The following is a 19,075-nucleotide window of genomic DNA, read 5'->3' as shown; positions in this document are numbered from 1 at the left end:
GTCCTGTTACTACCAAATAAACAGAAACAGACGCGATTGAAGTAAGTGTGTCCTATTTCTTTTGTGAAACCTAACGGTAATTTATTTCTGTGTGACTAATGTGCAATTTTGACATACATTAATTCATGATCAATGTATCGCCTTTTATTGTAGACCTGGTAAAACATCGATGCTTGGGTTTTAAATAGTCAAGTAAACAACAAAAATGCCAGCAAACGGTCGCTTTTATCATATTTGTTTTGCAATGCTGTTTCCATTTCTTTCTGATTAGTTTTCTGATAACACGGGCGTGTTTTATTGAAGCACCGCGGAGCTTCTGGCCTGACAGTGGAAACGTTCTTCTGATCCACTGCCTCTCTGTCCTCTCCCTCTACTGTTGAATCATCTGATGATGATGATGATGATGATGATATCTAATCTAACAATGCACGTACTTAAGAAAATATAACGAATAAATAAGCATAAATACTAATTACAATGGTTCATGTTTTTCACAGTCAGTAATTCATACTGTAAAGTTGCAGTTTGTTTGAAATAACAAACCTGTTCACCCAAAGGAAAACTCGACGAAGTGCTATTAGAAGACGTCCTGTCAATAGCTTTTTGGTACATAACGGCTACCGTAGATGCAATACACATTTGAAAAAGCGAGGCGCTGGAGAGCACAATTCGTTTGAATGCAAAATACAATTTCACCGCTAGATGGGAGTAATTCCTACACAATGTCCCTTTAACAGAAAGTTTCCTTACTATATAGGCCTACGGTAAATAACTGTGATAGATCTAACGGTATATTTTAACCATTAAATTTACAGTTTTTGAAAGTGAAAAAGAACAACTCATTGTATAATTTACAGTGAAAAACTGTAAATGGACATTCCCACAATTCCCTACGTGACACTTCACATTTGATTTATTTTTGTTGAAATAACTGTTTCTTCTTAGTTTTCTTAGTTCTTTTCTAATCAGTTATGTACATTAGGGTTTTGTGTTACATTTTAATGTTGTTAAATTAATGTTTATTGCATTTTTAAAATTTCATGTGTGTTACCATGATGGTGTTTAATGTTTGTGCGAATCACTGTGCAGCTTCTATATAACAGTATTAACTCTCTTGTGGAAGACTACTTGTGATGAGCCTTCATTTATCATGTGACTCTCATCACTGCTGTGATGATTGGTGATTGTCAGGATATTACAATGGTACAAAACAAATATTAGTACTTCAACAGGTTGGTAAATTAACTTTATATCAGATAATGAAATACGGTTTATTACTGTAAATTTTAAGTTAAGTCTATGAAACCAATAACGTTGATATACCGTAGTTGTGTTAGTCAGCTTGGTTACAGGTTAAGGAACCACTGGCATTATTGGAGATTGACTCTGAGTTGTTGTTCTGGACAGACTGGCGAACAGCAACCCAAATCTGCGACCTGGAAGGTCACGACGTGCCTAACTTCAGGGTCCAAGTGTCGGCTGCATAATCGATGGAGATATGCTCCAGTCTATCTTTTTATGTGTGGAAGATTGCTATGTTTGTCTATTTTCTTAGCCAATCAGAATCATTCAACCTGAGGATGTAGCTTAGACCTAGGTGAAGGGCATTATAACTGCTGTAATTTTTGTAACTGTAAGCGGGGCGGCCTACAAATTCCTTGGGACTGGGAGTCTTGAAGCTGACTTTGCTGATGAAACTGCAAACTATCTTCAGTAAAACCTTTCTTTAATTTATTATAATTCTGACTCGGGTCTTCATTCATCATATCTGGTTCTGTAAATCCCCTTACAAAACCATAAGAAAAGAAATTAAGAATTTAAAGCACATGTTGCAGGCCAATTTATTATTTATACATTTAATGAAAAGTTAAAAATAGTATTATCTAATTTAGAAGGTTGTCCAACACACTAGAGCTCCAGAGAATAAATGCTGCCATATTAATATTAGGAGACTGATATTTGGATTTATAAATAAATAAATATAAAATAAATGCTACATCTTTTTGTATTAATAAATGGCATGATTGAGAACATTGGCTGGGCTTTTGGTAAAGTAATAGGGGGAACATTGTTTTGCTTTTACAGCAGCTATACTAAATAGTATATTTATATAACAGTATAACATTATATACTTATATATAAAGATAGAAGCACAGAAAACAGCATGGGCACAGTTAATCCAGTCTGCCCTAAATTGCTCCCTGAACTCCTCATTATGACATGTATTAATAATTTATGATTCTTCTGTCTATCAAGTGTGTTGTATTTGTGAAAACATGGCTTCCTTGGGGAAGAACAGTCTTCGAGTGTGAGAGCATCAAAACAAAGACATACCAAATAAAGATTAACCATGTATAAACAACCAGTCGCCAGTGGTTTGTACACATTTACCCATAATCTGTTGCTCAGGGGTCTTCAACCTTTTTCAGGCCAAGAAACCCTGGATGATAGAGAGATGGAATATGTTCCCCTGATTCTTACATTGAATATTACATTTTAAAAATCATTGTTGAAATATAGACCTGTATACATTTCATATAATTTTTATACTTTCAGTTTTACTTAATATATTTGGCAAGACTTTACACTCTCAGAAAAATAAAAACTACAAAATCCGTCACTGGGGCAGTAGACCTCTTATGAAAAGAAAACATATTTCCCTATATATGAATGATCAATATATTAAATGGTTTAACAGTATACTTGAAAATATACAGAATAATATATTGTGTTAATATATTGAATAATAAGTAATTGCCGGTTTTCACATATTTAAAAATATGTGACAATATATTTACTAATAGATCATAATGTAGGGCCTATGTAATTTTATATTTAGTAATACACTTCATAATAGATAGATTAATATGTGATCAGATATGGTACTGCATGTGTAATATATTACAAATATATAATATTTACTCATGCAGCATAAACACATTTAAAGAGAAATATGTAATTTTATATATATATATATTAATCATTACCTTATATTATAAATTAAACTTTTTTCAAACTAGTTATTAAAGGCACAAGCACACCTACATGTGTTAATATATTTAGTCGAGAAACTGATGAGAATTGCACAATCATCACTTTTATAATATATTAAATCCAATGTATTAATGCCAATTGTCAAACTAACCACAAGCTCTACTCTTCAGCACTACGGTAACCCCAAAAACTCAGACATAACAGAAAACATTTTAAATTCCAAAATAATAGAACATTAAACACTAACAGATATCCCCCTATATTAATATTGAGCAAAAAAAACAACAAAAAAACATTGAATAACACTTAACTTTAACATTTGCCTTTAACAGTCAGAAGCAAAGCATGCTGGGAACTAGAAATCCGTTGTAACTGATTCTGTGAATGTGGGTGCGTACACATTTATATGGGAACATGTATGTGCAATATATGCACACAATAAAGGATCAAACTTTGCGAATATTACATGTAATGCTATTTTTGTCTTCATTTATAAATATTTTATATGTATAGGCCTATAGCCATACATGGTCAATGCATATTGCAGTAGGCCTATATTGAAAAATATAAGCACTAGTTTCCCATTTGGAAATGCATTATGTAATATATTGCATTATATTTTGCAGTATATTCCCACATATTTTTGTTCCGTAAGGGACTACCCTTTCAAAAGATACTAACATATACCATTTAGGTAAAATGCACTTTATATGTATTCCTCATATGGACCCTTCAGGGGTAAGGTACAAAGAGGTTCCTTATTATGAGACTTTTAGAGAGTGCAAAGTACGATCCCATCATTTAACATCAACGCATAATGAGAAATATGACTTGTAACAATATTTATTCATCTTTGTTCACGTTAGTTCATAAAAATACAATTGTTCATTGTTCAGTGTTCCAGTTTATCCTCAACTTATCTAACACTGATTATCAAGGGATTCCTGACATGACCGAAAGAGAATCCTTGTTTTTCCCCTTAATGATGACAAGTGTCTGAGGACTGGCAAAGATTTAAATAATTAATTAGCTTTGATGAGAAGGTTTTAATGTTGATCTTTGGGGTGTTCTTGCTGCTGTCTTGTGTCTCTTTACTTCTATGTTTATAAAGTATAAAGTCTGTCCATCATCATCACCATCACCATGTCACTGTGATGATTAACTTTTCAGTCGTAGGCTATCTATTGAACTTGAAACGTATCAATTGAACTTGAAAATCTCATTCCATTTTTGTCTTTTTAAACCAATTGTTGTGTTGACTGCATTTGTTAGCCCTAGTACCCAAATAAATATGAGATAAAGATGAACAAACAAATAGCCTACTTAAATGTATGGGAGACCAACTGTTGCACGAAATTAGACAAAATATGAATATAGTAGTATTAATAATAATAATAATAATAATAATTCAGGCTAAATTTTCAACCCTGACATTCATTATGGCATATTTTTTTAATTTTATTTAATTGTATTACTAAAATTAATAACATTTTCTGAAGGTTAAACACCTTCAATGACCTGCCAAAAAACGTCTTTATTTTTTAAGAGTTTATAATACATGTGTTAGTAGATTGATAGCAAATAAGACACAAATGATTTGTTTTTTATCATGTTTACTGCTTTATTTATATCCTGGTTTTCCCACGTCACACATGTTATCGTGTCTACAGGAAGTACAGGGTGGTTGCGAGAGACTTACCTGCAGCTCGAAACTGCGTGGGAAGTGACACTTTACGATTTACAATAAATATGTTTGTTTTTCAGATTCAAAACCTACATTATTAATAAAATCAACAGGGTTATTCCGTCTCGATTCTAAAAGATCATGCAAAAAAGGGCTGGATGGAGGGCTAGTTTCTTGTGGTTAATCGAGCAGACACCTGCGCGCGCGTGTCAGCGGGTTTCGCTATAGGTGACGACAAAGGGCCGCCTGCATGACACATGAACGGCAACACAGTGGACCTACAGCGGCCAATTTGACAAATACGTCGAATGACATGGACCCGCTCAAATCTGGGAAAAAATTTCCGGTATGTTTTAAACTGAGTATCTTTATTACTATTTGTTTTTCTTGTTGTCAGTTGTTTCAGGCGTTATTTGCCTGAAACAACTGCTGAGACTCTTTGGACAGTGCTGTTTGTGTTTGGCAATTTACATAATTAACAGCCTCATTTGTTCGGTATTTATATTAAGATATAGGCAATTTTAGTTTGTATATTAACTATAGGCTATACATATACTATAACTATGTTATATATATATATATATATATATATATATATATATATATATATATATATATATATAAGCTATATATATATATATATATATAGCTTATATATATGGTTATATTTGATAAAATAATTGAAATAATTATTAATTATATTATAGCTGTAATTGTATTATATATTCAATGTATATGCCTGTCTAATTTGATTTGCTTCACTGTTTTATATTGCTTAAACCAATGGTTATATATTGACATTGCAGTTTCAGTCTCAAGTTTAGGCTACATTGTGCTTGAACTTTTCAAATAAATCTTTAGTATCCTCCACCAATATTTTAAAAATAAGTATCTACTGTAAATATGTATTTAAAGATGTTTAACCAAAAGACTGCCATTTAAAGAACCTGTTTTTCCTCAATTAAGAAAAGCTGCCACTTCAGTCATGTGACACACACACACACTCGTGTCAACGCATACTTGGTTGGGGTGGATTGTTGACGCTGATGAGAAAGGTGTTGGTTCAAGATTTAGAAAACAGTTGCAACCACATTATTCCACGTGCCTACTCATACCAGTGAGATTGGACTGCTTAAGAGGAATAGCCTGTTTTCACATGGGTGGTTCAAAATTGCATTTTAGTCATGTACAGTACAGTGTGTCTGTGTCCTCAGGGTAGTCACAGAGAGTAACTCATTCTATACGTAACAGTCACATAACCAACTCAAAAAGCACACGCGTATTTTACTTGTATTTTACATTTCTCTGTAGGACAGTGGCTTGGACCAGACAGATGAGTTTCTACCTGCATCGGATACAAAGAAGTTACAGAAGAACAGGATATCGGGCAGGGTGATTGTGGCAATAGGTCTCACAGCATTCGCCATCATTGCATTAGTAACTGGACTGCTAGTGTGGCATTTCCATTGTGAGTTATTTAACCTGTAAAGTAACACACTGCTAGTATCACCATAAACAGCAAATCTGAATGATTTTGATAAAACAATAACTCCAGCATGTTCATTGTTATAGTCAGGCCAATTGGAAAGGTGAAGAAGTTGTTCAGTGGTTATTTGACCATCTCCAGTCAGACGTTCTCAGATGCTTATGAAAACTCTAACAGCACTGAATATAAAGAACTCGCTTCAAAGGTCTCAAATCAGGTGAGGTGGTCGTGTTTCTTTGGAAGCTTTTTTCATGTTTTTATTTGCCTACTTCATTAAATGTGCATTGCGCAACATTTCATGTTAAAAATACCCGTTTTTCTAACCCATACATGCTTAAACAATTGCCTGATGGGCTGAATGAGCCCTTCTCTGATCACTGCGATTGCCTCTATAATCCTGTACAGTAAAATAAATAAGAGGGATTCGGGACGGAATTTGAGACTGGGCGTGACGTCATGCGCGTTCACGCTCACCTGGCTATGTCTGGCAGGTTTGTGTATTCGCCGCCATTCTCCGTATCAGCGAAGACAACTCGAGCGACAAAACTTTAGTCAACTTTCGACAAAAGTTGAAGATGGATTCTAAGAGACCGGCTTGTAGTTCATTCCAAACCCCAACGCAAACTCCACGTAAGACAAAGAAAAGAAAACTTTTGTCTAGTGCCACCAAAAGGGCCAAATTGGAGTCAGACAGGCGTCGGAATAAGACGAGAGTCAACATCGGGAAGGCTTTAAACAAATGGAGAGATCTCCGGTCTGCTCTAGGGCTCAAACGGGATCCTCAGTTGGCTTTTACAAAGTAATAACTTATATTGTTCATGAACGTGTTTCCATAATAATACAATCATAAGTGGATACAGTAAACACATAAAACAGTTCAACATGGAGATAGATGGAAACAAAAAGTTTTCTACTACCCCCGTTTTCCACTCACACATAAGTGTGTAATTTACTCAAATGCCTTTCCTTTCATATATTTAAAATGACTTGCAGATTTATAACTTTATTACCTCTGAAGACATTATGACTGCAAACAAAAGATTTGTGCGGCTGATGCTCCTTTGGTTATGAACAGCTCGTGCTCGTGCAAGCGTGCGTATGCGTGTGGTCCATGAGCGTGCACACCTCTGGTTGCAGTTTCGCTTGTCGCCAGAGGGGGCATAGTTCTGCAAAAACTCAGAGACTTGCGCAATGCACCTTTAATGGCTATTTCCAGGAGGTGGTATATTGAGTTCATAAGGGTAATTTTAACATCTTAATACTTTGCATAATTCTACCTTGTCTTTCAGCTCAAAACTATATACGGTCAAGTACAGTTGCTGTCCAGGTACCATGTGGTATCCAGTGTGCAAGGTTTCAGGTAATTAAATAATTCTTCCACTCATGATAGAAAATGATGGGTAGTTGACATGAAAGGTCAATCAGAAAGTTCACTCCATTTTTCTATAGTTATTATATTTGCAGATGACATTATATGACCTCATATTAACTGACAGACAGCATGGAATATTTGTTCTTTAAAGGCCAACTCACACAGCACACACAAACACCAACAAACAAGTCTGCCATTGGATTTAGAATTTTATGAAAAATAACTGTCATATTCACACTGCCCCAAAAGACACGACAAACGCTGATTCAAAACGTTCAGTCGGGTGAAAACAAACCCTGTCCAATGCCAACAGACGCCGACAGGGGTAACACTGATCCAACAAAACCCACAAACGTATTTGTTAGTGTTTGTCTGTGCGGTGTGAATTGGCCTTAATGAGTTTGTCACACTGCAGGACTATTTACAGCACCCCTTATATTCAAAATCAAGTCAAGCTAATTGACAATGGACAAGTTAATGAACGAAGTTATTTGTCAGCCAACCTTGAATAGTCCACCCCAAAATCTCTTTTGAAACAAAGCTATAAATGTATTAGGGTATCACAGAATATGCCAGACTCATTTCATACTATGAATCTCATTCATGTTTATTTGCATTGATTTGTATTGTAAGTGTTGTGGCAAAAATTAATCTCAAACAAACATCACTGCGTAAGAGACACTCATAGTCAAATTATATAAAATAGAAGTATTTATTCTTGCAAGAATAGGAGCAGTCTAATACACAGTTGTTACCCTGTGCAGAAGAGTGACACACCCCCAGACAGACTGAACTAGCTTTTATCTTAGTTTCAAGGCCTTCTTCCCCCCCAGAGCCTTCCTCGTTTTCCATAGACGTCACTAGTTGGCCCACTAAGCTCCCCTGCACTAAATGGCCTTCTGACATCTAGGTCAGAGGTCCTTGTTCGTCTGTTCTCTGGAGTGTCTCCCCCTTCTGCCTCCCCAGGTACATAAACAGAATCTTCTCTCACTACAAGTGAGAGACACACATGTGACATTCTTTGAATCATCTATATTTTACTAAAGATCAATGAATATCATTAAAATTGCCACTACAACTCCTCACTTTTTATCATTCTGATTACCCATAATCACAATAATAAACAATAAGACACATTTTAAGTCATATCATCACACTTATACTTTTCATCTCTGATTTTTCCATAAATGATCACTCTCCTTGAACCTGTGAAGAAAAGTTTAGAATGAAGAAGCATAAGGCTGTTTTTGTGGGGGAAAGGCCCCGTAATATTTTAGCAAGCAAGTAAACATGTTTACGGTGCCGGGCTAAGCGAGAAATCACTGTTCCTGCGCTCCTGTAAACAGACCCTCAGTCACACCAGTAAGGAAAAAGTTATAACATAGTAAGGAAACAAACAGATAAAAGTATAATAAAAAATCCCTCAGTTTCAACCCCTGTCCTTGTACGCCATCTCGTAACACGGATGACCGCTGCTTGTAACCTTCTTTAAATCTTTTGCCCTTAATCTTTCTCAGAAAATAAACAAATAGAAGAAAAACAAACAGAACATACATTTAACACATATCTCACTGTAGCTCCCGCTACCTGTATCGTCACATAATTTTGTTCATCCTTGGGATAGACTGTCATTTTCACCAATTGAACAGACAGCATGTTTCACCTGTCACTGTAATCATATTCACCCATGAATAACAAAATTATTAGAATAACAATCCTAACTCCTATCATTAAGCCTTTTCCATTAATCTACGCCCATCTCCATATTTCACCTCGGTTTTCCTAACCATATTTTGTTCACTTCTAATTCAATTTAGTAAGCTCTATTTAATGCCATATTTAACAAAATCTAACCAGAGAAGTCTTATAATTTTATCCATTCTTCTAACCAATGCAGTTGTTCAATATTAACTCTAATATTTCCATTACAGACACAATCAAGATATTTTCTACATTTACAATCAAATCAATACCTAGTTTGATTCAATCAAACAAAATCATCACAAAAACAGATTCTTCTGTTAAACTTAAACCATCAGTTGTGTTGATCATCTCGTTCGCCCCACGGACGTTCCGTGTTCTTTTACCTTTAACTTTTAATTCAAACATGCTGTGGTTCTACTAAATAAGCTTCAACAATTATCCCTACAATTTACATTAATTAATAGATCTTCTCTTCCCAAAAACATTTTCCTTAAATATTTCCTAATGAACAGTGTTGTGCTAGTTACTAAGAAATAGTAACTAGTTACAGTTTCTAGTTACTTCGTTCAAAAAGTAACTCAATTACTTTGTTGATTACTTACACCAAAAAGTAATGCGTTACTGTTAAAAGTAACTTTTTAGTTACTTTTTTAAAGAAAGTTCTTAAATGTTCCCATTTAATGCCCTTTAATGCGTTATGGTCTATACAAACACAAAACTGACTTAAACAGAAAGTAATTTTTAAACACTATTTTATTTAAGTCAGACCAGCACAAACTGAATATATCAAGGATTTCTGAAATAAATAACAAAACAAGCATTTTTAAAGCTAGTGACTTGTTTGCTTTCTCAACATTGATATGTTCATGCAGCTGACAGTATACGTTTTTACCACTGTGGTTTTTACTGCATGAATTAATATTTGAGCAATACAATTGTACCTTGATCATTCTTGTTAGTTCATAGTAGGCCTACATTAACTAAGGAGATACAAATACATCTAACAATGAATGATACTTCTGCAACATTTATTAACCATATTTAATGCTAAAATTGTTATCTTATTGTAAAGTGTTGCCATTTATATGATTCAAGCTTAAAGAAGATGGCCATATTTAAATATCTGCAAAGGCCAGAGCATTAAAATTACATAAATGTAGACCTATATTACATGTACAGTCTTTCACTTTATTTGCTTAAATTTTAGAACACTTGATTAGACTTGATGTCGGCTGCATGAACACATCAATGTAAGCAATCAATCACGTCACTAGTTTTAAAAATACAACTTCGCCGGCTAATGAATACATAAAAGTGACCAGCTGGACATAAACTAATGCAAATAGATGGTAACAATTGCGACATAAAACATGTGGGTCAGGTCTGCGTGTGTTTTTGTCACATTGCTTTAATCGCTTGAGGTAAGTTAGCCGTTACTAATGTTATTCCTCTCAGACTCGACGGCAAGCTTCTGTTCTTTCTCTGCTGATGCAGCATCTAGTCAAAAAATGTATTATTTTATAATGATATGGCAATGTGTACTTAAGTGTTCTGTATTCATACCGTTTCGCTGTCTGTGTTTTAAATGCGCATCAAGTGCTCAGCGCTCTCCGTGCAGCTTGTAATCTCCGTGCTCGCGCCTCGCGCTGCCTCACGTGTAGTAAACAACTCAGCCAGTGAGTTTGTTATGTGTCCTCAGGTGTCCTCTCGCTCTGTATAATGCTAGCAGTCTCTTCAGTGCTCTCGTACTGTGTAATGACAGCGCACACTTCTCAGCCCCTCCAGCAACTAATTAATTTAAAAAAGTAACGGACAACGCGCCATATGGTAACGGTAACGGAGTTAATTTATTTAAAAAGTAATGCGTTACAGTATTAGTTACTGTCAAAAGTAACTGCGTTACAGTAACGCGTTACTAGTAACGCGTTACTGCCCAACACTGCTAATGAATAAGTAACCAATCAAATCTTTTGATCTACTGTATATCAATACTAAGCCCTATTTTGATTTAATCAAATAAAATCCTCAAAATAATCACAAAACCACATTCTTAAACCATTAGTTGGTTCACATCCTCCTCCAGGCGTGTTGATCATCTCGTTCGCCCCATGGACTATGGGATGGTTGTGGCCTGTTGGTGTAGGTGAGAGGCTTGGACCCAGGTGTCACACTCTCCAACCATTTTCTGATCCTTATAAGGTTTTCCCTTATATCACGACCGCACCCCCACTGGAGTGAACTGTCACCTGTGAATGGAGACCTTAAGTATTTTGTTAGTGACCGCTTGACAGCCGCTCGTCCCCTTTGGTGTGACCTGTGGAATCAACAACCTGAAACATATTATCACCGGATAATTTTTTGCTCACTTAATAGCACTCGGGGTCCTTTTACCCTGAAAAACACTCAACCCACTTTGCTCATGTCCGCACAATATTTATACATTTGGAACAGAATTAGTTCTGTTTGATCCAATCCATCCTGACATTCTGTAAAAGGAAAATTTTAAGTTATGCGCTGCGCAGGTGTAGCACCTTTCTGCCACACTAATAACCCAGGCCAGGACAGTTAGCCAAATTCATCCATAACCATTATTTTATTGGGCACATTTTGCCCTGTCTCCCAATCCTGCATGCTCTCTGTAAAGAGAAACAAATTTCGAGGTTATTGTCAGATAGTAAAGTACGTAGTTTCTTTTGTCTACTGTTCTCCCGTGGCCTTCGATGCCCTGGCGTTTCCTGTTGAAACAATCTTTGTTATTGGTGTGTGTGGCACACTCACAGACATCAATTTTGTTAGGCAGAAAAAATGGCTTCTTTCAGGGCTTTTATCAAATTACCCCTAGTGTTCTCCCAACATTTATTCAGCAAATGTGAACCCCTTAATAAACCATATTTGGCAATTGTTATACCATCTCCCTCTTGATGCACGACACACCTCGAGCATCAATTTAACATAACATTTAACATAGTGTTTTTATAAAGTTTGCCATCAACACTAACCCAAACGTTGTCCTTCAGACAAATTTCTCTGCCTCTGAAACAAAAATATTACATTCTTCACTTAAAGCCACAATCTCATCTTCTTCTCGAAGTATTTGAAAGGCAACGGCCCTCAGTCTCACAGCGAATCTTGCTTTTCAGGCCTGTTGTTTGGTCTCTCAAGTCAGTCATCTACAAACATTTCCAAAGTCATCAATTTTCCCTATCAGGTCAGGTCGTGCTGTGCAGACTTGGTCAATGTCAGTCAATCATTTCTCCCCCTTTGTTCACAATAATCATAAATGTGAGAGGCTCTCTTGATAATTTCATGTTGACTTAGCCAATATGTCACTTTGTTGTTTCCCTCAAATCTACAACATTTTCATTTATCTCAGCCCATGCCAGATGGTGATCTACAACTACACAATTCCAATTTACTTAAACTTCAAATCTACATTATGTATGACAAAAGTATTACTACCAGACAGAGCTTGATGGCCAATCAACTTAAAGCTTGTCCCATGTTCTGTATTGTCTTTTCATCACAATTATCAGCTTCTTTAAAAGTTTGTCATTTGCCTTAACCCATCTGTAATGATAAACTCATTCCAGAGGTTAATGACGCAATATACACACCATTCAGGCGGAATATTAGTGCCCCAAACTAATACATACAAGACATAAAGTGCTGTCACCATCACACACACTCATACTAGACACACATATGTTAACTGCTCATTCTCAATGTTCACTTTTCTTTATATTATTGCTTAAAGATTTAAATTTTAAATAAGATTTTAAACTTCCCATTTTCCTGTAGCTTCTACCTAATTTTACATGGTCTCTTAACCAGTTTCAAAGCATGCCTGTTCATTATTCATTAGAATTTAACGAGGTCAGCTGGGTTGTTTTGGTTCCCTATCATTATTTTCTTCAGCTTGCTCTAGCAGGCCGATAACAGAAAGACAGACACAGTTACCATCCCTTCCTCCGCTCAAGCAGTCTCTCTCACTATAAACAAATAATTTTCCACCAGCCTCCTAAGGCTGTAACTTAGACAAAATTTGTATTCATTACAATAACCTTTGACCATTCACCTTTGTCATCCAGACTTTCCTTAAATCAAAAGCTGTCTTCATCTTTAGCCACCACCATGTCTAACGACCTTCAAGAGTTAAAACTATGTCATAGACCTATTAGTTCAAAATCAACACTATGATTTTCCTTGCCCATAAGGCAACCAGTACATAAAAAAGTTTTGCTACTGTCTCCACAACAACTAATGGGAATCACTCAATGGCCTCAGCTGGCTCCTGCTCGCCCACTCCTGTTAGCCCTTTATCTATAATCTCCATCAGGGTGTTTTCCCCTGGCATATTTGCAGACGCTTGTCACAATAAAAAACAAGCCATACAATGAATGCGGTTTCTTCTGGCGAGTGGTATGGAGGAACTCACATTTTCTGGGTTAGACTGCCGTAACTGTTCCTCACAGCGCATCTCACCTCTCAATGCTCTGCTGACCCCGGTGGCCTCCAGTAATCAGCGCTCAACTCTCATACCTTTCTTACATATAACACCTCCATCCGGAGGTGCCCAATGTTCGTGACCCCCTGCGTTAGGCTGTCCCCTGGCCAGGAAGATCATCCCGTCATTGAGTAGCCACTGTACACACTGGTGACCGCTCTTTCCCATCACACAATCAGTTCTCTTCAACAGAACTCAGCTGTTTTCTGGAGCTTAGGAAAAGCACGTTCAAGAGTAACCAGAGCCATTCCGACTGCCTAAGAGTGTTCACACAGGGAGACAGGTCAATAACAACAGTATTTAATCACTTAAATCCATTAACCATCTTAAAAGCAGAAACCTAGCTGCTTAGATTATACTCAGTGAATTTAGATCACAACCGTACATTCAGTGTACTTCATCTGTAGCCGGAGCCATCGGTCCTGAATGGTGGAGACTAAATGAGACAAAGAAGTTACTGGTCCTAAAATAAGCTAATCAAAATGTCATCTCTATCTGTATTATTATTTTAAATACTTCTTTAAAGTCATTCAGTTTTATTTTTAAAATATCTCTGTGTCTTTGATCCTTCAACTGAAACACTGTGCTTTACTTATTATCACAGATACCAGCTTTTAGCTGACTCATTGAATGAGAGAGACTCTGAGACTCTATTGGATGGTACACTGCTCTCTCATATACTTCTAACATCAAACTTTTATCTATCATCTTTTAACTCTATCCCAGCTTAAGGCATCTTTGCCAGAAATTACATACGGTTTCAAATAAACATATTATTTATATTTGTCTTTTGCCCACCTCAGGGAATTTAGACATTACAAATTTCCTCTCAGATTGAGTCTCTGTCGCACTGGCAGTTTCAGGCACAGCACACATCAGATTTTAGATAAGCGAACTGTTTCATTACAGCCCATAACAAACTTATCTTTTGGAAGCAAAACATCAGCTTCTAGTTCTTTCATGGTCAACTTTTCAAGCTGTTTGTTAAATCAGATGCCTTTCAACACATTTTACATTTAGCAACTGTTAATTCAGTAGCCTACTGCTTCTGCTTATTTGTTCTTACATAAAAATAATTATTCTAGTTCTCAATAACGTTTCACATTTCTCAATCTCAATTTTAATTGTCAAGTTCTCAATTACCATAACTTAATATCTGACTTCAAAAGTTTTTTTTCTAGGAGTTTATCAGTCTCCATCCTTTGCAGTTATGGTAAATCATCTTTGAGATCTGTCTCTCTATATTACCTGAACCCTTTTAAAAATGTTTAATTAAAACACAATCATCCTTCTAGTTACCTTTACTGTATTTTGCAACTCACATTTGTTGCAGTCATTCATTTTGCATCAACCTGTATTCAATTCACTTATAAAAATTACTATTATAGATTTTTTCTTCAAAAGGATTCACTTTAAGACTCCAATCTTTTGACCTTGTTTTTATCTCTTATTTCTCAGACGAAAAATGTTAATGTCGTCATTTAAACACTGATCTACTTTCAAAACCCACATTATTATCAGAAATGTGTCACGTGTTAAATGGTCCTGCTGACCACAATCAAGACACTCTCTGTCATCTGGTTGGTTCGTGTGTCAGCCTCAACTACAGCATCAGACACCTTGCAGTTTGATCACTGTGAGCTTCCAAACGGCTCCAACTAACTGCACACCCTTGAAGCAGTGTGTGTCCCATTCAGGAATGTAAACAGACCCACTGATAAGCAGTTCTCTGTATTCCTTTGACCATCCACCAATGGCGGATTCAATCACAATAGCCAAATCATACTCTTCATCATTATTATTGGCAGAACATAATTTCATGAGCAGCACAGAAAATGCTCAAAATATTCGAATTTGTTTTCTGTCTTTACCTTACTAATTTGGTATTATCATCAACAACACTAATTACAAGTACATGTCTAACATCCGGAAACCGGGCGAATAAGCAAGCACTGTTGCTGTTATCCCAGCTTATCTTTTACAAAACATCATCTGCAAATCTCTTCAAAGTGAGATCTTCAGAGCAGAGCTGTTTACAGCATTTGCTCTCTTCTGTCTCACTATTTATTTATTTATTTATTTTCCCGGACTGTTCCGTTACTCTTCATAAAGTGTAACAATTTGTACATCATCATTTTCATTACAACTGGTTTGAAGCCTTTTTTCTTCCATCACATGGTTAGTCTGCAGATTCAACTTAATATTATCATTATTGTCTCAGTCTTATCTCTACTGTTTCTCCAAAACAGATTATATTACTCAGTCCGTAAATTACACAGACAACCATTATAGCTACTTGCTTCAATACCCTTATTTTCTTAACATTAATAAAATAAAGCAGATATATCATCATTTCAATCATTATTTTATCAAAATCTAGAATTGTTCCCCATTCTGCTTAAAACATTCTTCATATCATGTTAATCCCTGTCAATCATACAATGCCTTATTTTATTCTAAAACTTTTCATATCATTTAAACAGTTAATTTGACTTCCATAAATTCTGTCAGACCATGTCTATTTTCATCACATATAGTTTTCTACTATATTCTCCTTTCTTTTCCCTACATGCCAGTTCCTTCATTATCCTCTCATTTTTTTTCTTAAACATGCCAGTTCCTTCATTATCTAACCAGTACATGATTATTTGCACAATCCCCACACACACATGTTGAACGCAGCCACAACAACCTTTTGTTTTTTTTTCACTTCCCTCTTCCACCAAGTCTCACTTACAGTTCCCTCTATTTCACACAGACAGCCTTATTGCTTCTTGCTACTTCAATCCTTGTCATATAAATTTAAGTTCTATAGACATCTAATGTCATGCATCCATTTACTGGATGAAGAAGTAAAAACATTATTTCTCCTGGCAGTTCGACATTTTTATCTTCAAGCCAATAATCCATTATCTGTTCACATTTTTTACACACATGTTGAACGCAGCCACAACAACCTTTTGTCCCGCTGCCCTGTTCCACTGATTCTCGCACACTCTTAGTCTATTTGTGGTCAGTGTTCCCTCCCTGGGAAAATCATGGTATTTTCTCAGTTTTTTCAATATCTAAAACATACATTTCCCCCCATACTTTCCTAGTTCTACAGAAAACCGGTGTATCAAATTTGGCATGCTTACTCTGAGATTTTCCCATACTGGCTGTTTTCTGTTCCCTGTGGATTTCTCTTCAACGCGCGTTTTCTTTAATCTGTTAGGCGTCCCTAACAAATCCGACTCTTTTCTTTTAACCCAAATCGGTCGGGTTGCACTATTAGTGCCCTCCTAATTATGGTTTACCAAAAAAATTCTGGTTCCCCCTAATTAGCCTCAGTACCTAAAAACAATTTGCTCCGTCGTGGAACAACTAATTTTCAGGGTACCTATCTGTTTGAAATCTCTTGATCTGTTACAGTTCTCACTTAATCCCAGATTATTTATCTGCTTGAAATTTCTTGTTCTGTTACAGACCTCAATTAATCTCAGATTTTTCCCTCGTATCTGTTTGAAATTTCTTGATCTATATAGATCTCAATTAATCTCAGATTACGTACCACAGAAACAGCCTTCAGCCAATATGGTTCAATTTCACTCTTCTCCCAATTAAACCGAATTTAAATGACCCTTACCAGAGACGTTGTTTCATGCCACTTGAGGGTTCTTTAGATTCCAGTGGTCGATTCTCCAGGCCCTGATATCGGTCGGCCCCTCTCTCTCAAGTTTACGAGGTAGAGCTGGAACTTACTTAGTCCAGGTGGCCAAACACTGTCCGATCTCAGGTCCAGGAGGCACGTCCAAGGAATATCACTTCTGACACCAAAACTGTTGTGGCAAAAATTCATCTCAAACAAACATCACTGCGTAAGAGACACTCATAGTCAAATTATATAAAATAGAAGTATTTATTCTTGCAAGAATAGGAGCAGTCTAATACACAGTTGTTACCCTGTGCAGAAGAGTGACACACCCCCAGACAGACTGAACTAGCTTTTATCTTAGTTTCAAGGCTTTCTTCCCCCCAAGAGCCTTCCTCCCAGTAGTTTTCCATAGACGTCACTAGTTGGCCCACTAAGCTCCCCTGCACTAAATGGCCTTCTGACATCTAGGTCAGAGGTCCTTGTTCGTCTGTTCTCTGGAGTGTCTCCCCCTTCTGCCTCCCTAGGTACATAAACAGAATCTTCTCTCACTACAAGTGAGAGACACACATGTGACATTCTTTGAATCATCTATATTTTACTAAAGATCAATGAATATCATTAAAATTGCCACTACATAAGTTTCATACATTTTTCTTCCCCTATAGTGAGGGCAGTAATAACGGTATCATCGCATATTACCTGTCTGAGTTTAATGTGCGGGCGTCCAAATTATCTGCTGTGGACGAGGCCATTGCATCCATGGATGGAGTGGAAAATGTACGGAAAAGCCGGAGTGGTTTTGGTCGCAGGACTGACAATAGCCTCACCATTGATGGCATGACATCAGGAGGTAAATCTACTGGAAGAGGTATCATATTACCCACATAGTTTCAGTCTGTCTCCTCTCTACAGACACTTTAGAGAAATATGGGTCTCATTTTAGTCTAGCACTATTGGGTCTTAATTGTTTACAGTCAAAATTCATATATATTTTGGTGTGTATTACAGCTGTGGATGCTCGGTTAGCTGGCAAAAACCTCAAACGTGAGTAAAAGATACGTTCCTTACATTTATCTATTTATGTGTTCATATCTCAGACTGGTATTGAACTTGTCCTGTCTTTCAGGGTCCACTAAGAGGTCTCATCATGCCCATGAGAACCAGACAGACATTATCCGGTCTCCAGGTTTTCCTGATTCCTCCTACTCTCCCAACCTTTACAGCGAGTGGCAGATTCGGGCCGACCCAGAGCACAGGATCAGACTAGAGTTTGACGTCCTAGACCTGGAGAAAGACTGTCGTAATGATTTCGTCAAAGTGTATGACTCATTAGCACCATCAGAGAAGCAAGTCATAACGGAGTAAGTGTTCGTAAGTTTTCAGTCATTCTCTCCATGACACAGTACCGCATGTGTGAACAGTGTCACGTAACACATGCCTGTTTGTTTTCATTGTCTTTGTGATATGTGGAATCTAACAACCGTGTTCATGCAGGAAATGTGGATATCGCTTACCAAATGAGAAGCTCATTTTCATCTCCTCTGGGAATGTCATGCTGGTTACACTGGTTACAAATGAAGAGAAAAACTTCCCAGGTTTCAGGGCATTTTACTCTCAGATTCCAGCCAAAATTCAAGGTAGAGTTTAATGATATATAAACTCCTGTGTAGGGTCCAGAATTCCCTTTTTTGACACAT

General features: G+C 36.6%; 1 protein-coding gene across 1 annotated transcript in view; it reads left to right on the top strand.

Annotated features, from left to right (window-relative positions):
* Positions 1-4,674: 4,674 nt before the first annotated feature.
* Positions 4,675-19,075, top strand: part of st14b (ST14 transmembrane serine protease matriptase b) — a 28,657-nt gene continuing 14,256 nt past the window's right edge. The window contains exons 1-8 of the mRNA XM_056237089.1: positions 4,675-5,024; positions 5,990-6,146; positions 6,251-6,381; positions 7,454-7,524; positions 18,044-18,228; positions 18,387-18,422; positions 18,505-18,739; positions 18,873-19,015. Of these exons, the coding sequence (XP_056093064.1) occupies positions 4,929-5,024; positions 5,990-6,146; positions 6,251-6,381; positions 7,454-7,524; positions 18,044-18,228; positions 18,387-18,422; positions 18,505-18,739; positions 18,873-19,015 (1,054 nt within the window). The 5' untranslated portion in view covers positions 4,675-4,928. The remainder of the gene's footprint in view (positions 5,025-5,989; positions 6,147-6,250; positions 6,382-7,453; positions 7,525-18,043; positions 18,229-18,386; positions 18,423-18,504; positions 18,740-18,872; positions 19,016-19,075) is intronic.

The sequence above is a fragment of the Rhinichthys klamathensis genome, unplaced genomic scaffold (genome assembly GCF_029890125.1).
Source record: "Rhinichthys klamathensis goyatoka isolate OS25496 unplaced genomic scaffold, OSU_Roscu_1.1 h1tg000477l_1, whole genome shotgun sequence".
Lineage (NCBI taxonomy): Eukaryota > Metazoa > Chordata > Actinopteri > Cypriniformes > Leuciscidae > Rhinichthys > Rhinichthys klamathensis.
This window is presented reverse-complemented; position numbering and strand designations above follow the sequence as displayed.